General features: G+C 35.9%; 1 protein-coding gene across 1 annotated transcript in view; it reads right to left on the minus strand.

The window, feature by feature from the left end:
* LOC138336062 (prickle planar cell polarity protein 3-like) overlaps window positions 1-25,610 on the minus strand; it is a 74,914-nt gene that overhangs the window by 10,095 nt on the left and 39,209 nt on the right. Inside the window, exon 3 of the mRNA XM_069285343.1 lies at window positions 19,816-19,996. Coding sequence (XP_069141444.1) covers window positions 19,816-19,996 — 181 coding nt within the window. The remainder of the gene's footprint in view (window positions 1-19,815; window positions 19,997-25,610) is intronic.

Genomic DNA, 25,610 nt, shown 5'->3' on the forward strand with positions numbered 1-25,610 from the left:
CGACCATTTCAGACAGATTTCTAAATCATTTTAAGGAGTTATTTTTATCGTCTATTTTTGAGTAAATAAAGGTTAACTTACATAAAAACAAATATCTTGTGCACTTTCAGTTTTAGTCTGCAGGTTTCAATAACATCAAATTATCTACAACGTATACATTTTATGCAATTGTCTTGTTTATTCGTCGATTTTAACAGATTTGAAACAGTTTGCAGTGAATCATTTCCAGCCTTGCTATTTATATTCAAAACACACATATCCTCGGAAACAAAATATGCTGGATTATGTAAATTTCATTTACATACAATACTTATATAACTTTTTAATCGATCAAATATCAATTGCTAATGTTACTAAAATAACGACCGATATAATTTTTTTTTACTAATTTACAAGTAAAATTTTGTTCATCAGTAGAGCCAAAAACACTTCATGATAAAAGGATCTCAACTGTTCCCAGAGGCCCAAAACAGCTGAAGCCATTGTAGGATTACCCAACTTTGAACAGTTTATCATTTGGTATTCGAGGAATGCCAGAAAGATTATCTTTGAAGTTGAACATACAACAGCCCCATTTTTCTAACACATGCTGCCTCAATTTCTGTCTCCCGTGAAATTCTTGAAAAGAAAGAGAAAAAAAGAAAGAAAGAAAGAAAAAAAAAGACAGAAAATGAAAGAAAATGAATACACAGAAAGAAATAAAGAAAGAAACTATTCAAATTCAATGTTAATCCCTTGCATGTGATCACCATTCAATATCATTTGATGAAGCATTCATTCATTCTAATCACGGAGTCAGGATTATCAATATTGGTCACCGAAAAAACAGGATGTTGGAAGCTTTTCCATTCACACTTCACAGTTTTTCACGGTAATGACAGGGGAGTCAGATCTTCTTCAGTGTGATCTGCCTGTCTTTTGGTTTGTCTGTCTGTCCATCTATCTGTCTTCTGTAATCCCTCGTCCTCTCTTTATCCCTTGATTGACTACCTGACTTACCTCCCCTATACCCTTTGTTAGTTACCCTTATCTAACGAACATTTCTCTGTTTGTTTATCCATTTGTTTATCTGTCTGACTATCCTCAGAATCCCCATCTCTCCATCCTTTTATTACCTCTATCTCCCTCCCTGGTACCCCTTCCCTTTTTATCTCATTCTCCCCATCCCCCTTTGACACAAATCTAACTGCCATTTCTCTTGTCTTTCTATCCATCTTTTGCCTGACTGTGTGTCTGTCCTCTGTAATCCCTGACTCTGTCTCTCCATCCTTTGACTATATATTTAGCTACATCCTACCTCCCCCTATTCCCCCCCTTTATACCCCTATCTAAAAAAATTAACATTCTTCCCCTTACTGGCCCCCTATACCCATATCTGAACTAACATTTCTCTAGAATCTATTGTCCCCTTGCTTGCTATGACCACCAACAAATGGTTTTTAAATTGAGTTCTACAGAAGTGTACTTAGAGGGACAATGATGAGGATTACATCACTCCTGAATATCCGGACATCCATTAAACTCAATAAAAACAGCCATCATGGACCAGGACGAGATTTTTTCTAAACCTTGTTTATCTAATTGTAGACTCTAGGATCCTATCAATGCAACAAGTCCCTAAATGTCTCCACCAATATAATCAATAAACCGCTGTCTCCAAATCCAGGAATTCATCCAAATCTTGTTTTCAGTTCTGATTTGATTTGTGTACTTCTTGTTACCGTTATAATAAACTAAATGGACTACATTCAAACCTGTCTATATAGACCCCACAAGGATAAAAACCTGTCTATAAAGACCATCCAACGGACAAAGAAAATAAGGTCTTTACACCCAGGTGATCGTTATATAGAGGTCAATATAGGTGTTGATACTGGCCCTTTAAGACCCCAAGAGAGTGGCCTTTATACAAGGTGGTAATGCTAAGAAAAGCTTTATTTCATAAAAATATGCCATGCAGTCAACTTTCTGTCTTTTTATAAATTTTTCGATTTGATTTGTTTAGCTTCTTTTAATTATTAGCCAGGGTTAGGAGGTGGAGAAAAGCCAGCCAGAATACCCAGAGAAAAAACCACCGACCTGCAGTCAGTACCTGGCAACTATCCGACATAAGATTTAAACTCACAACCCACAGGTGGAGGACTTGTGATAATATCCCTTGTTTTTTTAGAGTCAAATAAATCTAGGAAAATACAACTGCAGTTATGATTCTTGATCAGTATGGCACTTTATTTTCTTTGAAGTTTGGATAGCTGAAATTTATTTGTTAGAAAATTTCATCATATACCTTATATCCGACACACAATCAGAAATAATTATCTCTCCTTCAGATAAATCGTTCATTTCCTTGATTATGAAGACAACTTGACTGTGTCAGTTTTTCTCTCGCACAATACCGCATTCGCCTTTCATTACAACAACAAATTGATTTCTCCGTAATTTTTCCTGATATGGTATGTCAACAATGATTTCGTTCAACAAGCATCGGCAGAAATATTGAACCAAGTCAACAACAGATATAAAATGGAAATAACCGACTTTATCGGGAGGGAAATCATGCTTTCATTAATCATGTTTCAAAATAAACCACAAATATCAGTGATTGTCCACAGCTATAGCGATTTACAATCCTACAGTAAAAAGAACAAGATTATACCAAATTTCTACTACAACCGTAAGAGATGTGCAAATTGCCCGATATCAATTATCCTTAAAAAGCCTTGATGAATTGTAAACATGTCAAACATTCAAATGAATCAGATCTTCTGTCACTAGAAAGGAATTCCCCCTCAATCGCTTGAAAATATATCTTCTTAAAATTGACACGAAAGAAATTGATATTGGAAATCAAAAATTTTTAAAGCTCAAAGTTTGCAGCTCGTGTATCTGCCAGATTTCAGAATATATGAGTAACAATTGATTAGCTGTCTGAAATCTGAACACCACAAAACGGTGCTTACACTAACAAGGATGTTGAACTTCACTTGAACTGCAGTGCAAATGTAACCTTAAATGTCATTTAAAATATCTGCAGAAATCCAAGGAAATTTTATCAAAAACTGAATTAAATTTAGATAAATTAACATACATATCATAGAAAAAACTATGAGTGTTTGAAACCTGCATGGACATATACTGTGAATTAGCTTATTTTTGTGTGTTACGGTAATCAATTTTTGGGAAAATGAATCCCCACTTAAAAGATGAACATCATGCATAATCACATTCCTGCAAAAGCACTGTTCGACAAGAAATATAGTATATGCATGCATGTCTCTTCTGAGGCCCAATTTATCCATATAAACTTCAATGAAAACAGATTTCAAGTCAAAGTTCTTGACTCAAGTTATATAATTAAGTGACTTAGTGAAGCTTTGGTTTAAGTCAGAATTTTTGACTGAAAGAAATGACAACCAGAGAAGTGCATGGCCGTCTGCTATCGCTCGCGAACGCTCGACATTCTGAACATCTCTCAACTGATAGCAAGATATTACACAGTTTAGCCAAGATCATTTAGTGAGCTGCCAGTTTCATTCAAACTTTGTATCATTATTTTCTTAAACATGTCACTAAATCCCATACCTAGATACACATCTTGTCAATTTCTTACAGATTCTGTCCAATATATTTGACATTTTCCATAAACATGTTCAGTTTAATCGGCCTCGCTGGAAATGTCATTCAGCAATGGCACAACTTCACGTTTTTTTCCTTTCTCCCCTATGTACGTATGATGTAACAACACTTAGTATCTGTGGTATGTCTGCAATTCCTGCCCTCAACATCTTCCAAAGCATGCCTCGCGTACAAACTTCTATGTGTTACATAGCCTACCACGTCAGCTCGATAATGAGTAACATTTGACAAATTACCGGTTCAAATCATATACACTGTGTAACAAAAAAATCTTGGCACCTCCAGTCAGGGAAAGAAATTCTGTTAAGGTCTTTCTAGGTATGATACGATAACGTACGATGGAAAAAATAGTTTTTTCACTAATTGAGAAAATCACATGCATGCATAATAGATTATTACGTGATGAATTCACACTTTTTTGTATTAAATGTACCAGGGAGCAGAAACCTGTTTTCTAATTAGAAAATTCCAATACTATTTTTTTCTGTTGTTTTTTTCTACTCTATTTTCAGGTGACAAAGGACCTTCATTATGAGATAAAAAGAGCCATTATTTTTTAATTTTCATTATGTTAAATTTTGTTTAAAGTCCTAATATTATTATTTACACAATTTGTTAGTGACCTAATACTGAAAAATATTGGGTCTAAAATTTTGTATCGGACGATCGAGGTGAAGGTAATTTTTCTGATCCTTGGATACATGTAGAATCTGTACTACATACTTCAGTACTACATATATAAGAATAGCTGCAGGAAGAAAGGATTCCCAAATATTTAGCAATTCAGCATCTGAAGCTCTCAGTACCAACGTACCTTATTCATCCTTCCTTCATTCTTTCTATCTTTATTTGTCTTCATGATCAATAATTATCTCCAACCAATAAACTTATGCATCCTTCCTATAGTCTTTCTATCTTTTTTTGTCTTAATTATTATTTGTAGGAAATCTATTTATTAACCATATGATTCATAACAATTTCATCCAAAATCACGACTCTAACCTTTTGCTTCCCTCGTCAATTACCATACTCTTGAGAAACATTCTTGTACAGTATGGATCCCTATCAATATGGTAATTGTGTTTGGCTGTTGGGCTTTTGAGCGACATATTTTTCCTGGCCAACCCCTGTAAATACAACATATCTAGTAGACAGATAGGATGGGTTTTATAATCGGTCTGTCACGTTTGTCCATTTCTTGGAAAAATGACAAACGTATCATTATATCCTCCATTAGCCAGCGTATATCTAAAACCTTGATGATATAGATAGTCCAGACAAATATAGATTGGAGATCAACTGTCGACAACTGCGTTGGAGTTTTGACAGACAAATGACTTAATAATCACATTTCTAAAAGTGGTTGTAATTTATTCTTTCATCGTCTTGGCTACTTATCTGATATGATGTGACAAAATAATTACCTCCCCTTTCACCACTCTCTGCAACTAGAAGGTAAAATTTGTTTTTATGATTTTTTTCATGGTAGACAAGGGCATTTTATGACAAATAGCAGGTCTAATATCTGCATGTTAAAACAGTTACAATTTTCTTCAAGAAGTCGTTTTAATGCAGAAAAAGAGTGTGTTGTAGATCGGGAGCTGTCAGAAACTGTAGGGAAATAAACAAAACATCTCAAAGTTAACAAAACAAACAAAGCTACATAGACAGAAAAACATCATTAAAATGTCATTTTGCTAGTAATCTTTAACACAGTCAAAAACCAGGAATGGTCTAAAAACCAAAACACAATTGAAAGTTGAGTGTATTTCTGTTTTTCCCTGATGAAGAAACACACTTTGGAGAAAATACAAACGAGCAGACGACATTACTGGTACTGTTATCGAGCTTTGTTTCCTCCTTCCGCTGATTATTGCCAAGATTTCCCGCTTCCAAATGCTGAATATTTCATTGAGAACTAGATTGAATTCGCTACAAATTTTGTTGTAGCTCAAATTTGTTGTTTTATTTTCTGTTTGACAATTAGGTGAAAATGATTTCTTCAGTCTGATGAGATCCAGTCTCTGTTCTGTTTAGTCGTAGTTGGTGACTTGGTTGTTTAATGTTGCACGTGTGAGGTGCGTGGATGTTTTGGGAGACTGTTCATGTTGACGTTGTGTCTCATTGTGATAGTGGAACTCTTGCTTTTATAGTGCTATCTCACTGAAGCATACCATTGAATACATCGAACAAGCACACCCCACCTGGTCACATTATACTGACAACGGGCAAACCAGTCCTCCCCTCCCCTTATACCGAGTGATAAACAGGGAGTAGAAACTACTACTTTAATAGAATATGGTCAAATATAAGTCCTAATGGTTTTTATGAAGAAGTTTCAACTCAAAGTACAATAAATCTTTTGATTTGTAAATAAATCAATCCGTCTTAATGGCTGTGAAAAAGTAATTAAGCATGCAAATATGAAATTAATCACCATGACATTTCCAGTAGAGATACACCATCTATGAATGAAGTCAGAGCACTATAAACCTACATGTAGGTGAAAAATTTAATCCTAACTTTCACAATTCAGCCCACTTTAAGAGTACAATACAATTATATACATCACAATGTCAACATCACCTTTTCAAAACAACATAACTGTAATTTTACCTGCTGACTGGAAACTGAACCAAAGAAATGAGACAGCTGCCAGCATGACACCCTGCCCAATACCACTGTCTGTACACCAATACAATCTGAGTAGAAAGCTCAAACCTGACCCACATTTAACTTTTTTGGTTTGAAAAGGATGTTTCTCCTTCAAACCTGACAATAAAGTCCTTTGTATGAAAAACATTTTTATATGATTGGCATCTCTTCTACTTGATATCATAAATCAGCTTATTTTTTTGTTTAATTAAATTTCAGGTATTTTGAGGATAAATTGAACAAGATTAAAGTGAACAGTCGGGCAAGGATGGCTAAAGTCGGTAAAAATGGTGTGAATGTATCCAGTATAATTTCTTATGAAATGGAAAAATAAAATCTCTCGCCAAAATCTGTCTGCGTACGAAGAAATTAATTTAAAGTATAGGAATCCTAATACGTCCTCCCGGCTGACTATGTCCGCATGGTTACATTTACACGCAGCCTCGCCTTCAATGCTTTCAACTTTCCTTTACTTTAATGGTCAGAACTGGGAAACGTAAGCAGAACTTGGCCGTCGTATTAATGTGTGAGAACTTTTGGAAGGCCAATGAACGCATTTAGACTGGTTTTCTTTGCCCGACTATTCACTTTAAGGTACAGTAGAACAAAACTCTAAATCATTGTAGGAATGAAAATGTCAAATTAAGTGGCTGCAAAAATAACCGATATTCAAACCAACACTTCCACTGCAAACCCTGGACACATCGACTCAGTTATATACACACATGTCTGTCTGGTATTAAGTTTGTTTATCTTAAGTATCAACATTTCATTTAACATATGGTGACAAGACTAAATCGTATCTGTCCATATAATGATATAGATTATAAGACACATATGTTGCACCTTTCTATCATTACTAGACATCTCCTAGACCGATATCTGAGCATAGTGACCTTTGGTGATCATTTGACCTTGTGTATTATTACCTCCTTACTAAAGAGTTCCGATTTTGATGTCACATGGTGCATCACAACAAAAGGAGATAAAATAATGAGGTATTTGCATGTCAGCCCCTTTTTATGTATATTAGATTACATTTTGACAGCTGGGTTGACATGTAAACAAAGCTGTCAACGTCAACAACAACCTGACCTTTGACCTTTAAATTAAAGAATACACAACTGTTACACAACTTTACAGTTTATACTCAGATAAATGAGCATTTTGTCTGATAGCTAAACTCCTAACATATGAAAGTTTAAAAAGAACAAGAGTACGATTTGAACCAAGAACCTCTGACCTGTAGATAGTCAATATAAAAAATCCCTGTCTACTTTCAGTTCATAATATAGTGCAAACTTATATATTTTTCATATTAAACTAAAAACCCATCAACCTAATACACGATTTGAAATGTACGTTCCTTTATAATAGTATGAATAACCACAAACGTTTTTTAATAGCTTCCCCGTTTAAAAATGTATTAATTCATTTAATCTTAATAATCATGTTTTTCAATTTGTAATCACAGTCGAACAAATAATCCTTTTAACTTGTAACAATATTAGTAAGGATTTAAAAGTTAAAGGGCTATATTTCACATGACCTACACACTTTAAACTGCCACAAAGTTAATGCCAGGATTAAAATCATCTGTACGACAAAAGAACATGAGAAATAAATGGCAGCGTATGAAAAATATTGGTTCAGTTAAAATGAAAGCTATGTTCAGGTCATAGTACTTAGAACACCTTCAATTCATTACCAGTGTCACCCATTCAAAAGGGGGAGATAATCCACTAAAACAACAGGGGAGATAATCAAATGTGACAATTTTAAGCCTTGGCTCACATTGATTGAATAGTTTCTAAATATGTTTGCTCGGGTAAGGCCAAGCATGTGTTAGGTACGTAGCATGTGAAAATCACCAATCAATACTCAGAATAAACAAGTAACAGGTGTAAGGAGAAAATACTAGAGTTGTCTGCCCTTGTAATGTTTACCAACGGAACAAATGTATGCTCAGGGAATGCGAAAACAAACATAAAACTAAACAGAGTATGATGCCGTATACTTAGAGCCATCTGTTTGGGAGAATGCTGAGGTCAAGAGACCAGTACTCGTCGAAATAGAACAAGTCTTTGAAATTGTAACAGGCTCAGAGGGCCTGTATGACAGATTTATTTTTTCAAATTGAAAATAGTCCTTTTTACCAAAGAATAACCAAAACAAAATGTTGTGCAAATCCATGGGATCATGGACTTGTAGCAGTAGGATAGGTCGAAACAGGCACTTTCCATACATACCATACGCTGGCCGTCCTTAAAGCAAAGGTGAGCCGAAAATGATTTTACAAAGGAACAAAATAAGGATGGAGTGTGACCCTTATTTTTGACTCTTTCACCTTCGTGAACAGATTGAATAGACCATCAATGTTGTTTAAGGTGAAGAGTATACAATTAAAACATGATTAGGGAAACTCATTTCAAAGCCAAACGTACCATCTTTCTCACTCTTGCCGACAAAACACTTAGGGACACTTCATTAACATAGACAAGGCCTAATTAAAGCTAAGTATAGACAAGCTTTTCCCCAACCCTGATTAGAGCTAGACAAGCTTCTTACTGACCAAGATTTAAAAAAAAAAAAATTCTTTTAGTTTTTCGAAATGGTTAATTAAATAAGGTTACTTCTTTAATTGCAAAGAACAAGACTCATATGAATTCTAGTTTTAATGGAGCTCTGTAGGCTGAAATAGCTGGAAGATATTTTTCATGTCGAGTAGAAACTGTTTGTGGGAATCCCTCATAGCATTAGATGATGTATAGCCCACATACTTCTTCCAACTTAAAACACCTTCCCATGCTGAGGACATCTATGACATATCAAGTAAATACAAGGTCATTTTGTTTACAAATATCATCTCAACAGCAAGTTTACATTCAGTAATTGTAATAGAAATAAATTTTCGCCAAGATGTATGGAACTACCTCTTCAATTTTTCTGCAAAATCCACAGAGATACATGTGAAGTACTTTGTAAATAATTATCGTAGTATGATGAAGATTTTGAATCGCAGTACAGTGATAAACGGAGTGTTTTTTCAGATATCTCAAGTCTGTTTTGAGAGTTACAAAATTGTTATATATACAACAGGTAGAAATCTTATCTCAAGTCCGTATACTTCACTAAAACAAATTCATCGGTAAAATTAGGCCTGAGAAAATATCTATAAAACTGTAGTTGAGACACTTCAGTACTTGGAAATGGACGGGAGGGGATGCGGAAGTGATCGCGAGATTAGGGGTAACCGACCTGTTAATTTTTAACCTGTACTCTAACAGACACCATGGTACCTGGTATGATGGAACCTGTAGCTAAGTGGTCATGTTTGTTTGCTTCGTGAGTGTCTAATATTTCTCTAGTTTAGACAAACAGGGCAGCAGAGTAGCCAAAACACACGGCATTATTTACAGTGACTTACGATAATGTGTATCCGTTAAATGGAAATGTTTAGTCGATATGATTACCTACTATGGAAGGTGAAAGTCAAACTTATACGAAAAAGCCTATTTGTTCAACAGAAAAGAACATCAACTGTATTCATACTCAAATAACCCCATATCCCCAAAGTGTAAAAGTTCAGTCCCATATTTACTCTCAAACAAGCTCCTTTCAGCTAAAGTTTTGATTTCATTTTTCATTTAAAGTTTGTTCTCTCTCAAATTGTAGCCACCTTCATTAAAAGGCCCATGCTTTATTTATCTGTAAAGTTTTTCTATTTGTTCAAATATTTCAGGATAAATATACATCAGTTTAATCCCTGCCATAACTCACCTTGAAATTTCATCCTATGTAATAACGATAATATAATATCTCAGAAAAAAATGTTAAAAACACATAAAAAGTTAAAAAATCTACAAAATCCAAATCTAGAACATAAACCACTAAGAATATAATTATGACAGGCCGTGTATCGGAATCCTGGGTGGTATCCCAGACTACTCCCGATTATCAGCCTCCCGGTAAAATTTATGATGCGTTTTCATCATAATTACATGCCCGTATTACATAGACCCCTTCTGGTTTTAGTGTTACTGTGTTATATGTAACTGCCGATGTCTTCTCCCGCCCTTTCTAATAAGCACACCTGTACGATAAAAACTTAAAAAAGTTTTGTCAGTTTCATCCGCTAAATCTCGATGCTTTTCACAAAAATATAAAGCGAGTTTTCCATTAAAATCTCCATTTATATATCTATTTAATCTATAACAACTATGCAATGCAAGTTTATAAGACGCTTCATGAATAACTGGATAAAGATCTTAAACTTAACAGAAAACGTGCGAGATCTGCAACGATATTTACGTGAGAGTGGCAGACGCCATGCACACCACCTGCATTGTAAAAGTGTTGCAGGAATTAAAGCTAATTCCCTCTGATTGCTGTTGGTGAAACCTAATGACTCTTTTATTTCTGATGGTTAAGGGAAGCGACAATACCCCCATATTGATTCTGGCAGAAGTGTTTGGCATAAGTCAAAATGTTTAACATCTTGTCTAAGCTGGCCTCCCGGCTCCACCTCCAGATGTAACTATGGCTCGACTCCAAAAATGAAGACTTCTATCTCAGATAAGTTGTTTTTGAGAGAAAAAGTGTAAAAGGCACCTCCATCATTGAAGAATTAGACATGTACAGATCGGTTCAGAGGTGTTAAATGTCTAATTTGAAAAGATGTTATTGAAACATGCTTTAAGTTGTATGTGTAAAGTTAAGAACACAAACAATCCCATTTTTCTTTTATCCGACGCGTTGTAGAGTCAGCAAATTTCAGTGACATCACTAGGAATTTTACATATCATAAAGTCAAGGTGAAAGTGATAATGAATTAAGCAGTGCACTCATGCACATCAATTTTAGGGAATCCGAATGTATTGAAAATTTTGTTGAGAAATTCTTAACTATTTGGGAGTAACAGAACAGATATAAATAGACTTATATAGGTGATGGAGTACCGATAGAAAATGTCTCTTTTCATTCAAACTTTTATACCAACATCACAATATCCTAAACTTGGCAGTACATTCCAGCCAAGGTCAGACAAAACTGGATACATTACTAATCAAAGTAAGGGTAATCGCGGAGCTGCCAGAACACTCTGGCTTTGTAGATTTCATTCATGTAACTCCTAAACAATACAAACAAACGAGAACAAGTAATAAGTTTTTCCATAGTCAAAGCGATGGAAGATAGAAGGATGCGGAACATCCACATATAATACACCTCTTCAGAACGTTATACATAATATGCCATTATTCTTTATAGATATCTGATAAAGCCATGTGTGGCAAATTACCCAACAGCCATTACTGATGCGCAGAACGGTAACTGCTGGTTTCATAAAAGTGTCGAACATTACATCACGGTAATGTCAGTTGCAGGAGCGTTAATGAAACAACAATTACGGAGCCTTAGGAACTATTTTACGGGCGTGATATTGTTAGATAATTAAATTCAACCATAACCTATCTCACATTTTACATCTAGGATGTTTTTATTGGTGTAGCGCAGATGAACTAATTTCACTTGATATACAGTGTGATTTCTGAATGTATATTTTATATTATCAGAGTTTTGTTTGTTTTTTGTCTGATAAATAAAATATTTGAAAATAACTTTGAAATACCTGCATGTGTAACGGGAATCATTTAACACATTTTACAAATTGCCAGGAAGCTGTTTATTGAGTGATAAGTCAGCTGTTATCAACAATAAGCTAACAGCATTATGGACTCTGTATGATTTTTAAAATCAAAAGCTGTTTTAAGGAGGCTGATCAGTCTCAAATAAAATTTTGCAACCTAATTAAAATTAGACTTGTCATTCCGCTCCGCTACGATACTCTACGTTTTGCAAATACTTGTATTGGAGCATAACAGTATCCTAGTGGAGAGGACTAGTCTAATTTTGATTAGATTGAAAATTTTCTGATTATAATTGATATCAGATTGATATTGATATTACATTTCAATTTGTAGAAACTTGCTTAACGTTTGTTTAATTCATTGCTATTTATATATATATATATAGAACTGTAGAATTCTTTGCCATTCTGTACCTTATATAGTTACAAATAACTTTTTTTGCAGCCGAACACCTCAGCCGTGAGGATCAGACATGGACCAGCAAACAGGGCTTTTGTGATAATTATCGCACATATTACCGACACAATATCTGTTTTAGGGGTAATTAATGAAAGCATGTACAGGGAATTATCTGTGTAATATGTCGGTCTTATCACAAATTTCTTGCATCAGTCAATTTTATGCATATTAACAATGTATCGGGTGACGCCAGTTCTGCTTTTGGTATGTGTTGGGAAGTCTCGATCATTGCTTCACCAACCAAGAAAAAGCATTGTTAGCTTTAAGTGCATGAAAAAAAGATATGTAACAATTTTTGGCTTCATATTCTCACACCCTGAATTCCACGCAAATAATTGCTATTGATGTCTTAATTTTCATGAAAAAGAAAAACTATGAAAATTCTGTTTAGATTTTCATCACTGAATTATTTTCCCCTACATATGAAGCACACCAGATGTAGACTTTTAGAAGACATGTTGGATTTCCATCGACCACATGGTACTAAACAGTTGTATGCTTGCCTTTCTCATTCCAAAAGTACGCTTTGAAGTTTGACTAAGGTTTTTAATCGTGGCCAGTGAGCAGTATGTAAACGCTTGGTAGATGAAGTATTTTGGGAGTATACTTTACGATTTCTCTGGCTCCCTACCCGTTTTCTGCTACATAAACACAACATCCTCCCATACATATATAAAAATAACATTATTTAACGTGGAGATTTTTTTAGAGTTCCGTTTTCATCTTTAGTGCAATTCTACTTCAAATGAATCACCATCATTACATGCATCTACATTTCCGGTCATATTTTACCTAAATTTACTACTTTAAGAACAACATAATTTCAGCTTAAACATGAAACTCTTTTCTAAAGTTCAAAACCCCATGGATTATAAAGATTTAAAAACAAAAATCACACAAATCTAAATATCTCTAAATTAAACAAGATTAGTCTAAAAGCATAAAGATCTAAAGAAAAGTAAGATAGCTTTAAATGATAGAATGAAAGAGAAAAGGAGAAACAGAATGGATATATTTTAGGTAAGATATGTGAGAGTGAAAGAGGAAGGATGGATGGTATATATAATATATCATGTGATGAGAGTGATAGTGAGGGAGGGAGGAAAGAAAGGGCAGATGGACAGAGATAGGAAGTTGGGTGTATTATGGGGAAAAAGGGAAATAAAAGGTTGTAAGTAACATGCAAGGTATTGAGGAGTGAGTGAGAGAGAAAGGGAAGTAATAGGTGGGATTGATTTATTATGCAAGATTTGATAGAATGAGAGAGGGAGGTAGAATGCAAAGTGTAATATGCAAGGTTTAAGGGAGGGAAGGAGCACGAGAGAGGGAAGGAGCACGAGGGAGGGAAGTAGAAGGTTGGATATATTATGCGAGGTATGGGAGATCGAGAGAGGGAAGAAGATGGTGGGATATATTATGCGAGGTATGGGAGAGCAAGAGAGGGAGGAAGATGGTGGGATATATTATGCGAGGTATGGGAGATCGAGAGAGGGAGGAAGATGGTGGGATATATTATGCGAGGTATGGGAGAGCGAGAGAGGGAGGAAGATGGTGGGATATATTATGCGAGGTATGGGAGAGCGAGAGAGGGAGGAAGATGGTGGGATATATTATGCGAGGTATGGGAGAGCGAGAGAGGGAGGGGAGATCGAGAGAGGGAGGTAGATGGTGGGATATATTATGAGAGATATGGGAGAGCGAGAGAGGGAGGAAGATGGTGGGATATATTATGCGTGGTATGGGAGAGCGAGAGAGGGAGGAAGATGGTGGAATATATTATGCGAGGTATGAGTAGCACAGAAGGAAGCCATAATTACCATAACCTGTAGAAGACATTCTTACTCTGCTCTGAATTATCTTAATAAATTAACTATTACCAGGATTCTAGCCTAACAAATATCTCCATCAATTCTTTATTAATCACTTACACAAACAGTAAATAACTGTCAAGTAAAGATTGCAGCATATGTAATCTAGACACCTGTATAAACTAGACAACTAGGCCTTACTGTGAACATATCTAACCGTGTATAATCTAGACATCTGTATAAATTAGACAAATAGGTCCCACTGTATACATTACTATGTAACCCTGTATAATCTAGACATCTGTATAAACTAGACAACTAGACCCACTGTGCAGTTTTTTTGTAACCCTGTATAATATGAACATCTATATAAACAAGATAATTAGGCCTCACTGTATACATTTCTATGTAACCCTGTATAATCTGGATACCTGTATAAAACAGACAACTAGGCCTCACTGTAAACATTTCTATATAACCATGTATAATCTGGACACCTGTATAAAACAGACAACTAGGCCCCACTGTATACATTTCTATATAACCATGTATAATATGGACACTTGTATAAACCAGACGACTAGACTCCACTGTATACATTTCTATATAACCCTGTATAATCTGGACATCTGTATAAACCAGACAACTAGGCCCCACTGTATACATTTCTATGTATTCCTGTATAATCTGGACACCTGTATAAACCAGACAACTAGGCCCCACTGTATACATTTCTATGTATTCCTGTATAATCTGGACACCTGTATAAACCAGACAACTAGGCCCCACTGTATACATTTCTATGTAAACCTGTATAATATGGACACTTGTATAAACAAGACAACAAGGTCGCACTGTATACATTTCTATGTAACCCTGTATAATATGTATACCTGTATAAACCAGACAACTAGGCCTCACTGTAAACATTTCTATGTAACCCTGTATAATATGGACACCTGTATAAACCAGACAACTAGGTCGCACTGTATACATTTCTATGTAACCCTGTATAATATGGATACCTGTATAAACCAGACAACTAGGCCACACTGTATACATTTCTATGTAACCCTGTATAATCTGAACACCTGTCTAAACCAGACAACTAGGTCCCACTGTATACATTTCTATGTAATCCTGTATAATCTGGATACCTGTCTAAACCTGACAACTAGGCCCCACTGTATACATTTCTATGTAATCCTGTATAATCCCGACACCTGTCTAAACCTGACAACTAGGCCCCACTGTATACATTTCTGTGTAACCCTGTATAATATGGACACCTGTATAAACCAGACAACTAGGCCTCACTGTATACATTTCTGTGTAACCCTGTATAATCTGGACACCTGTATAATCTGGACACCTGTATAAACCAGACAACTAGGCTACACTGTATACATTTCTATGTAACCCTGTATAATCTGGACACCTGTATAAACCAGACAACTAGGCTACACTGTATACATTTTTATGTAATCCTGTATAATCTGGACACTTGTATAAACCAGACAACTAGGCCCCACTGTATTCATTTCTATGTAATCCTGTATAATCTGGACACCTGTCTAAACCTGACAACTAGGCCCCACTGTATACATTTCTGTGTAACCCTTTATAATATGGATACCTGTATAAACCAGACAAGGTTCTACTGTATATTTTCACTCTGTGATAAGAACCTGTGTATTCTGACCATATAAACTGTTCTCATACTGGTGGTAAACTGTTGTGATAAGAAACAAAATCTGTTGGTAAAAATCTGAAATGTTATATAGTGTGTAATGAACCATTTCATGTGAGAACTAAATATGCTTTTTATTACCGTTTTGTCATATTGTTGACCGTATGTAAATAAAAATATAATTTACGACCAATATGTTGCTATAAATCTCGGCATTTATGTGAAACTACATGATAATTCATCATGTCAGTTTTTTTTTTGAAGGTCACTGGTTCAATGTAGTTCACAAAGCAGCTGGAAGTCTGCTATAGACCAGTACCCAGGAGCTAGGATCAGGGCTTTACCATCAGTACTTAGGGATGACCGAGAACCAAGCGGGCCTCTCGGGCCTCTCACTAACAATATCATCCACAAGGATTTTCCCTGAGAACCAAGAAGCAAGCCTCTTGATCACTATTCCACACAAATGACAGGCCCAAAACTCCTCTTAGATTCAAGTAGGCCTGTCATATGTTGTCTAGTGTTGGCAGATGGCTATTTCTATATCACTATCATCTTCAGTTCACCTCCTCTTGTCAAAGACACACTTCCTGTACAGTCAAACCTGTCTTAGAGACCTGCACCTCTGTATATAGAACAACTGTTTAGTAAGACCACTTTATTGGGGACCCAAGACGCCACTTTATTGGGGACCCAAGACGCCACTTTATTGGGGACCAAAGACACCATTTTCTTCAAAAACCTGCCATAGCTACCACCTTTGTATAAAGACCATCTGCTTAAAAATATGGCCATATTTCTTGGGGTCCCAAAAGGTAATTGTCTTCAATAAACGGTTTTAGAGACCACCTCTGTATAAAAACCATCTGCTTAAAAATATGGCCATATTTCTTGGGTTCCCAAAAGGTAATTGTCTTCAATAATCGGTTTTAGAGACCACCTTTGTATAAAGACCATTTCCTTGGGGATACAAAAAAACAATTTCATCATATTCCGACCTGTGTATAAAGACCGCTTGGCTAAAAAAGTCATTTATACACTGCATGCATAGTCTTTACATATAAGTTGACTGCATAGCTTATTCCCTATAAAATCCTCATATACATGTAAACATTTACAGATAAAGTATTAAAGTCATTCTGGCCAAATCATCATTCATTAATATAATGTAATAATATGTTTTGTATAAAATGCCTGCTTTGGGAGTTGTTGATATTTTTTCCCCTGGAAGCAGATGCTAATCCATGACTTATGTATTAATCCTCCGAGCAGACGTAAGGAGCAGACGTAACATTAATCACTCGGTGAGACACATCCTGTTAAAGGAATTTAAAGACGTGTTTATAATTTCTCTCATTCTCCTCCCTCCCCCTCCTCCTCTTCCCCCCTCCCAAGTTTATTACTTATAGACTTGTTATGAAATCATAAAAACAAAAACATCCCAAGATCTGACTAGAAAACACATACATCTAATATGGTAACGACTTCTGTGGAGATGTTAGGGTGACTGTTCATTGATAATCCACTATATTCTACCAAGTAAGCAACCTTCCCCCTTGTGCAAGCTTCGAGTTTATACTTTAAATTTGAAATGCAAACTGGAACAAGAGGCCCAGAGGGCCTGTATCGCTCACCTGGTTTGTAATGCAAAGTAATGTTCTGAATACAGGTTCATTGTTTCTTTTCTGAAGGAATTTGAATATTAACATCAAATTTCCCTATTGGGCCCCACCCCTCCTGCCCCCCGGGGGGGCCAGAGCCAAAATTTATACAAGTTCTGTTCCCCTTCCCCCAAGGATGTTTGTGGCCAAATTTGGTTACAATCCATGTAGAACTCTATGACTAGTAGCAATTTAAAGGATTTACCTCTATTTCCCCTATTGGGCCCCACCCCTCCTGTCCCCGGGGGACCAGAGCCAAAATTTATACAAGTTCTGTTCCCCTTCCCCCAAGGATGTTTGTGGCCAAATTTGGTTACAATCCATGTAGAACTCCATGACTAGTAGCGATTTAAAGGATTTACCTCTATTTCCCCTATTGGGCCCCGCCCCTCCTGCCCCCGGGGGACCAGAGCCAAAATTTATACAAGTTCTGTTCCCCTTCCCCCAAGGATGTTTGTGGCCAAATTTGGTTACAATCCATGTAGAACTCTAGGACAAGTAGCAATTTATAAGATTTACCTCTATTTCCCTTATTGGGCCCCACCCCTCCTGCCCCCGGGGGACCAGAGCCAAAATTTATACAAGTTCTGTTCCCCTTCCCCCAAGGATGTTTGTGGCCAAATTTGGTTACAATCCATGTAGAACTCTATGACTAGTAGCGATTTAAAGGATTTACCTCTATTTCCCCTATTGGGCCCCGCCCCTCCTGCCCCCGGGGGGTCAGAGCCAAAATTTATACAAGTTCTGTTCCCCTTCCCCCAAGGATGTTTGTGGCCAAATTTGGTTACAATCCATGTAGAACTCTAGGACAAGTAGCAATTTATAAGATTTACCTCTATTTCCCTTATTGGGCCCCGCCCCTCCTGCCCCCGGGGGGTCAGAGCCAAAATTTATACAAGTTCTGTTCCCCTTCCCCCAAGGATGTTTGTGGCCAAATTTGGTTACAATCCATGCAGAACTCTATGACTAGTAGTGATTTAAAGGAAATGTTGACGGACGGACGACGGACGGACGGACGACGGACGCCGCGCCATGACATAAGCTCACCGGCCCTTCGGGCCAGGTGAGCTAAAAAATGAATACCATATAGTTTCTCTATCTGATTTCTGATGGAAATTAATTTGTGGCTTAAGTTGTGTTTTAATTTTTTGGAAGATCTTAATTTGGTCTCAATAATTAGCACTAATCTTTATTTTCCTTAATTTTTTTAAGTTCCCTGGGTGCTTATTTGTTCAAATACGGTACTATGTATTGTAAATACAAGGAGAAATAGTTTACTGATTGTTGGAATGGCAGGCACTGACAACAGTGTGATCTCTACTTATATCCTCGCTGTTTTTTCTCCACAATTATCTATGACTGATGCTTCCCTTAAATACGAGCTCTCCAATGTGTATGCATGAAAACCACAAAACTCCTAAAGTGCTTGTAAGCGGGACCAGATGTAGAGATTCAGAATAGCCCCGCCCCCTTTGTCAGCGAATAAGTCTGATTAACCCAAACAATAAAAACCTGGCCACCATTACTTAAACATTTAGAATTAATGAGATAGCTACATGATAATCAGGTCCATGCCAGTAAAGTAATATGGCCGCCCCCAATGCCGACACCTTCTACACATCCAGACTCGACAGCAAGGTGATTTTAATGCGGATACCGCAGATTTCCAATTTCTGAGTTTGTCGTTTAGTATGATCTAGCCCGCATTCCTTTGGCCAGGTGTAGGAAAGCATGTTAACCTAAATCGGCTTCAGGCTTGTCTGCCAAAATGTTGCCGTAAACCTATGGATAAGATGATTTTCTTTGTAACAAAAGGAAGAGGAGATGTCACAGACGATACTTAAGTGTGCATAATAATTGCTTATTTTCTCATTTTTCTTTATTACATAACTGGCTTCCCTTCATTAAGAGGAAAAGCATTTGGGTCCTTTTTCTACATTTTGATTTTATCCCCCCACCCAACTTCCCTTTCTTTCCTGAGTATTGAGGAAGATATAATTGTGGTGATATAAATCAAATCAGTGAGGCAAAAAAACCAGACCAATTCCTAAACTTTTAGAAAAAATGTCTTGGCCAGTAGGGAGCATAGATCAGTCTATTTTTGGTGATTTGGAGGTGAGAGGGTACCTTATGGTCGACTGATGTCTACACTTTAATTCCGTGTGTCTGGAATCCGTCTGCTTCTGTAGCTCCCACAACATAATTATCAACATCCAAACCAAGTGATGTGTTACCTTGATCAAATCTCGTTAACTCACCTGTTCTGGTTTAAGTCCAGGAGGCACCCAGGTGTATTCTTCCAGTGGACACCCACTGTCATCGTCCGACGTAGAATTACGTTTCGTGTCGTGAATTAGACGCTGAAGACTGCGTTCCTGGTCCCCAGTACTGCTCATGTCATGTGTCTCCGGCGGACATTTGCAATGTTTACATATTTTTCTGAAAAAATATAAAACGAAATTCGCCATAAGTATTTTTTGGAAGTTTTATAAGCAATATATACCAACATTCATAAATAATATACAGATAAGCATAATTCACTGAGGATGTCATCTAAACGTTAAATATAGCTGCTTATTCATTTATTAATTCCTTTTCTCATTTACTCTTCTGTAAAAATGGAAACGCCTACCAGGATATTTCAGCTACGTGCTTTCACAAATCCCACGTTATTGAACACAAAGACTGAACAGACAACAGTACTGTTTCCAAACAAACTGCTTACATAATAGCAATGGATAAAATGCATAAAAGCAGACGGCGATCGACAATATGTCCCGTCCTTCGGGAAGGGTTACTATCTAGTTCTATCCCAATCAATTACATTAGATAGTCAACATTCTGCATAAGCTAAAAGCTATGATAACACAATCTACATAGTTCACACTATCCGAGGGTGAACGGAGAGGGATTCAGACAAATGTTTTCGCGTTCCATTCATGTAAAGCTCTACTGACGATCCTTGGTGTTTTTTTTTTATCTATGCTACACATATTGTAGGAATTCAACAATAAGGATATAGGGTTTTCTATAAAAGGTTCATCCTTTTTAGTTTTATTTACTATTATGAATGTACACCCCTCTCTCTGTGTAAGCAGAAAGCAGAGTCATTCCTACAAACCAAATGTCAATACTGCTGAGCCAGCAATATTAAATAGACACGATTCTTCAATAGATTATTAACTCCCAGCAGTCATTTCAATAATTATTTATCTGTTAAGATTTCCCCGATTTGATCATAAATCACCATATCTAGTGTGTGATGATTATTCTTTAATGCATGCAAACACTCTTTTAAAGCATTTTGCATTCATTATGTATTTTCAAAATCATCACCCTTAATGTGTCATTTCAATGAAATCTTTAAGGAATACCATTGCAGTGATAGGCACCAATTGTACAGAATCGCTTTAAAACACCGAAGAGTTCCATACAGTTTCATGTCACATCTCCCCTCACCACAGGAACAGGAAGCAGGATTTACATGGTGTAAAGACGGAGTCATTTAACCCTCTATGGCGCCCAATAGGTTGTCATGGTAACTCTGGGGGCACCCCATGACAATACTTGACTTCACACTAGAGAGTTCTCAAAGTCGTGCGACATGGCTCCATTATGAGATTTCATTGACTTGAATGTACACATCAGGGAGGATGAATTTTGTGATTCTAGATTCTGTTTTAATCATTCAGATGAGAGTCTTTTCACTGTCCTTGAGAAGACATATTGTAATGTCATTAGTTGGAGAAAAAGTTCAATCTATTACTTGATTCAATCTTATTTATATTGATCTGTGTATCCATCTAGCATGAGCTATCTGCAATGATATTGGAACACACAGTTGATTTATGTTTGTTTTATAAACATTCTATTAACAGTCTTAAGAATGTGCAAGGTTTAGGTGGAAGATAGTCGGAGTACTTGGAGAAAAGGCACTGACCTACAGTCAATACCTTGCAACTACCCTACATCAGGATTCCAATTCGAAACCCCGAAATGGAGAGCTTGTGGTAACATATCAAGGCATCTTAACCACTCCGCCACCGCGGCCCAATATTGAGCGAAGTTTAGATATTGCAAAATGTTGTTTAAGTTGGTGAACAATATTTCTGAGTGAGTTCATTATAATTTTCTATTGGCAACATTAACAAAAGAGAAATCAAATTAAGTGTTCTTAACCGTCATAATCCTGTCGATAAAATTAATCTTTAGAAAGTTCATTAGTAAAGTATCTGTTGATTAGTCTAACGAGCAATCATGTGACTAAATTCTATTATCATGGGTATAATCCTATAAATGTTTTTTTCAATGTGGTTGAAACTGCTGTAAAAAGAGTTTTAAAGACTCTGATCTTACTAAGTACTAGCAGACACTATGGAGACAAGCCTCAATCAGATCGTGTCTAAGATTTCTACTGGGGATTGTCACATGTCCTAATTACGATGTTAGCTTTCAGAGGTTAGTGACGGAATGCATGGTGCGTGTTGGTAAGAAATCTTATAAATTTTTACAGAACGAAAAAAAAAGGTCCCCTCTTCTCAATTTACTGAAAAATATTTTCAATATCTATGGAGTTATACACGTACCAAGCCAATGTTCATTAATGCAAAATATCTGTAATACCTGCATACTTTAATATATGAATATTCACAACAGAAGTTAAAATTCAGGACCTAATTATATAATCATTGGGCAAAAAATCACACAGATTTCTAGTCTTAACAGATTAAATTTGTGCTAATTTCATTTACAAGTCTCAAGACAGAAAAGTAATATTTGTTATGATTATTAAGATAATAAGCAGAAATTAAACTACCATAAAACAAAACTGGATATCCTATCTATTACAGAGCGAGACTATAATGTTACGAGAGCCTTGTATATCCAAACACTATAGAACAAAAGTACTGTGTCATGACCTTCTGGTATACAGCAGTCAGTTCAGAAATAATTCATGATACATAAAAGCACTTTGACCTTTGAAAGTCTTTGAACTGTATAGTTATCTGATGTAACTAGATTACATACTGTTATATAAAAGATTGTCCGCCCACAGTACGGAATTCTAAAACCACTTTATTGTAAGTAATGATGCCGTATCATGCACATTAATAAGAATTTTTATTTCATTGAACTTTCTCTCTTAATATGTTGATCTTTGAAAACTATCCCTTGGTAATTGAAAGAACTGTAGTTTTTTTTTGTTTTTGACATTTTCGCGTTCGATATCAATACCTTCATGAATATTTCAAATCGAACATGAGTGCCATTTACACTTTTGGCTTTATTGATCACAGAACATGAGAAAGCGATGCGTTCCTACTCGCCACGATTTTTATCGGCCCTACCAATAAACACAATCATACTCTTATTCACTCTTCATACCCTGCCACAACCAAACGGGAGGAAAAGCCCGAAACTAATTGGTCGTCTTTTTATGGTATGAAATAAATGCATGAAATGACTGCAGTGTATAGAAGAAAATTCCCAGCCAGAAACAAATTATACAGAATATGACGGGCGGACAATATTCTACCGAATTTTGATGAGATTAGACTTTGGCGCAGGAGAACTCCTTGCATGTTTACGAGTGAGTGATTAAGATGAAAATGCAAATATTATACAAAAACGCTGGCAGTAAATACGACATTTAATTTACCTCAATATGCTCAGCTACAGAACATTTATAGACAAACAACTGCATCAATTACGCAGCACTCTACGCCAGAATGCTGGTTGAATTCCCAAAGGACTTAGAGCATTCAGGAGTGCTACTCAAAACTACATTTGCATGATCATGGCAAAATGTCATGCAAAAGGTCTAAACTTACTCTAAATGAAAATGTATTTGTTTTTATGGTAATAACTTCTACCAGGACTGGGATTATCCTCCCAGGAACGCGGGCTGTAATTCAGCGTCTGGTCACCATTCAGCACGGAACAATCCTTGCAGATAGAGACTCAAGGTTATCGCGGAGAAAACAAAAGATTTCTAGTTCATTTAAAATCAGAAAATTGACTGGAAAACAATTGTTTAAATTGATTAGTAAACTCAAGGGTGGAATAGAAAGATATCTTGTGTTTGGTGTTCTTCCTTGTCGGATATCATAATGGACTACTGCAGCTATTGCAATGAATTGCCCATTGAAAGGAAAGTCAGCACAGAAACTTCACATAATACTATCTAAGACTACTCTATATGCAATGCCAAACCACGGCAACAGAAATTTGTTTACTGTGCTGTAAATCACATTTTATCAAGCGAAGCTCAAAGAATGTGACCAACAAAACAGAACATGCAAAGTTAATTCAAGTCTTTTGTTTCTCATACTTAATTGTCTTTCAAGTGTTTGGGGAGAAAGATCCTAAAGTCTGCTGCAAGTTTCGTTTTTGTTGGAACTGCGTTAACAACGTTTCCAATAAAGGAATCTACAACGTCCTATATAGCCTTTTAATGTAATTATGGGAACATTCTAACTCGGATGAATAACATGTGGCTTCCGGACCAAACATGTTTATATGAAATTAAGTGGACTTTTTTTAGTGTATATCATCATGCAAAAGCGCATGTCAAGACTAGATTCGAGTGATGTAGGAAATTACAGTGTTACAACACATTGAACGACTCCTTACATATCTTTCTAGGATATAAACAATTTCACAATTTAATACAGAGCAGTTTTCTGTCAAAACAAGTATTATGTATCTTAATAATTCAATTAAGAGACAAACTATTCCAGGCATAAATATAGATTTGTGCTCTAATATAGTACTCGGCAACTGTTACTAAGCAACATTAAGCTGTTATGTTTACCATGGAATAATACAGTTAACTAGCAACACTGCTATTATCTAGCAATAATTATACTGTTACTAAATAGAAACATTGCTGTAACCTAGCAATGATACTGTAACCTAGCAATAATGCAATTATCTAGCAACAATGTAGTTACCTAGCAACAATGCAGTTACCTAGCAACAATACAGTTACCTAGCTACAAAATACTATTGCCTCTATTACCTTATGCAACCAAATACACAAATGTGTTATTTCATAAAAAAATTACACAATACTCAAATATTGTTTTTAATACAGATTTCAAACCAATCAATAAAAAATTCTTATGTAAATAGTACTAAATACTGCTGCTTGAAATGACTTATATTTGACTCTACCTACACAAAAATTCTTTTGTTTCCAATCCATTTGCTTTGAATACTTCATTAGCTAGTGTGCATTGAAAGGCCCTTGACAAAGTTAATTATAAGCCCTCTCTTGTTCCTTTGACATTTTAAAGTGACTTTAATCCCACAAATCTTTGTTTTTCATTCTTTATTGATAAAGAAAAAAGCAGGCACTCGAGAAACACAAAAATTACGACATGAAGATTAATTAAGAAGGTTATCAATAGAAGAGAATTAGCTTCATATTGACAAAAAACTTCAGTTAACCTTTATTAGAAAACACTGGGAAAGAAAATCTCAAAAGCAATTCAAATAATCTTGTTTTAATAACAGTCAATGTCATTTGATTTACCGCACGCAACAGAAATAGCTGCAGTCAGCCTTCAAGTGCCAGTTCAACAAAACGTTCAAAACCAAGTTATCCAGAATTCAACTATAATTCTTCCTCAGAGAAAATATGACAAGTTGGACAACAAAACTTTCAAAATCTCTAAGTAACAGTACTGAGAAATATCGCTAACTACACAGAGAGAATTACATAGCTTTACACTTGGATAGGCATTCCCTGTGTTAGGTCGGAAAGCCTTTCCGACAAGCCTCTTTATGAATCAATACTTTGATTATGTGTGATTGTGTGAAGCAACAGGTTTCTTTTGTTCTAATATAAATATTCGGTTGTAAATCTAATTGATAAATCCGAGATGTAATCCGCGCTTCATTACTCACAGGAAGTGCGGCCATAGTCCTTTTCCTGTTTTTACACAAATAATGCAAATTAGTAAAAAAAAAAAAAAATGTGATGAAACTTGATGCATTGAGATTAAATTTCTGAGATAAAATATTTCTCCACCCATTGTTCTGTTTCAAT

Source organism: Argopecten irradians, chromosome 12, assembly GCF_041381155.1.
Source record: "Argopecten irradians isolate NY chromosome 12, Ai_NY, whole genome shotgun sequence".
NCBI lineage: Eukaryota > Metazoa > Mollusca > Bivalvia > Pectinida > Pectinidae > Argopecten > Argopecten irradians.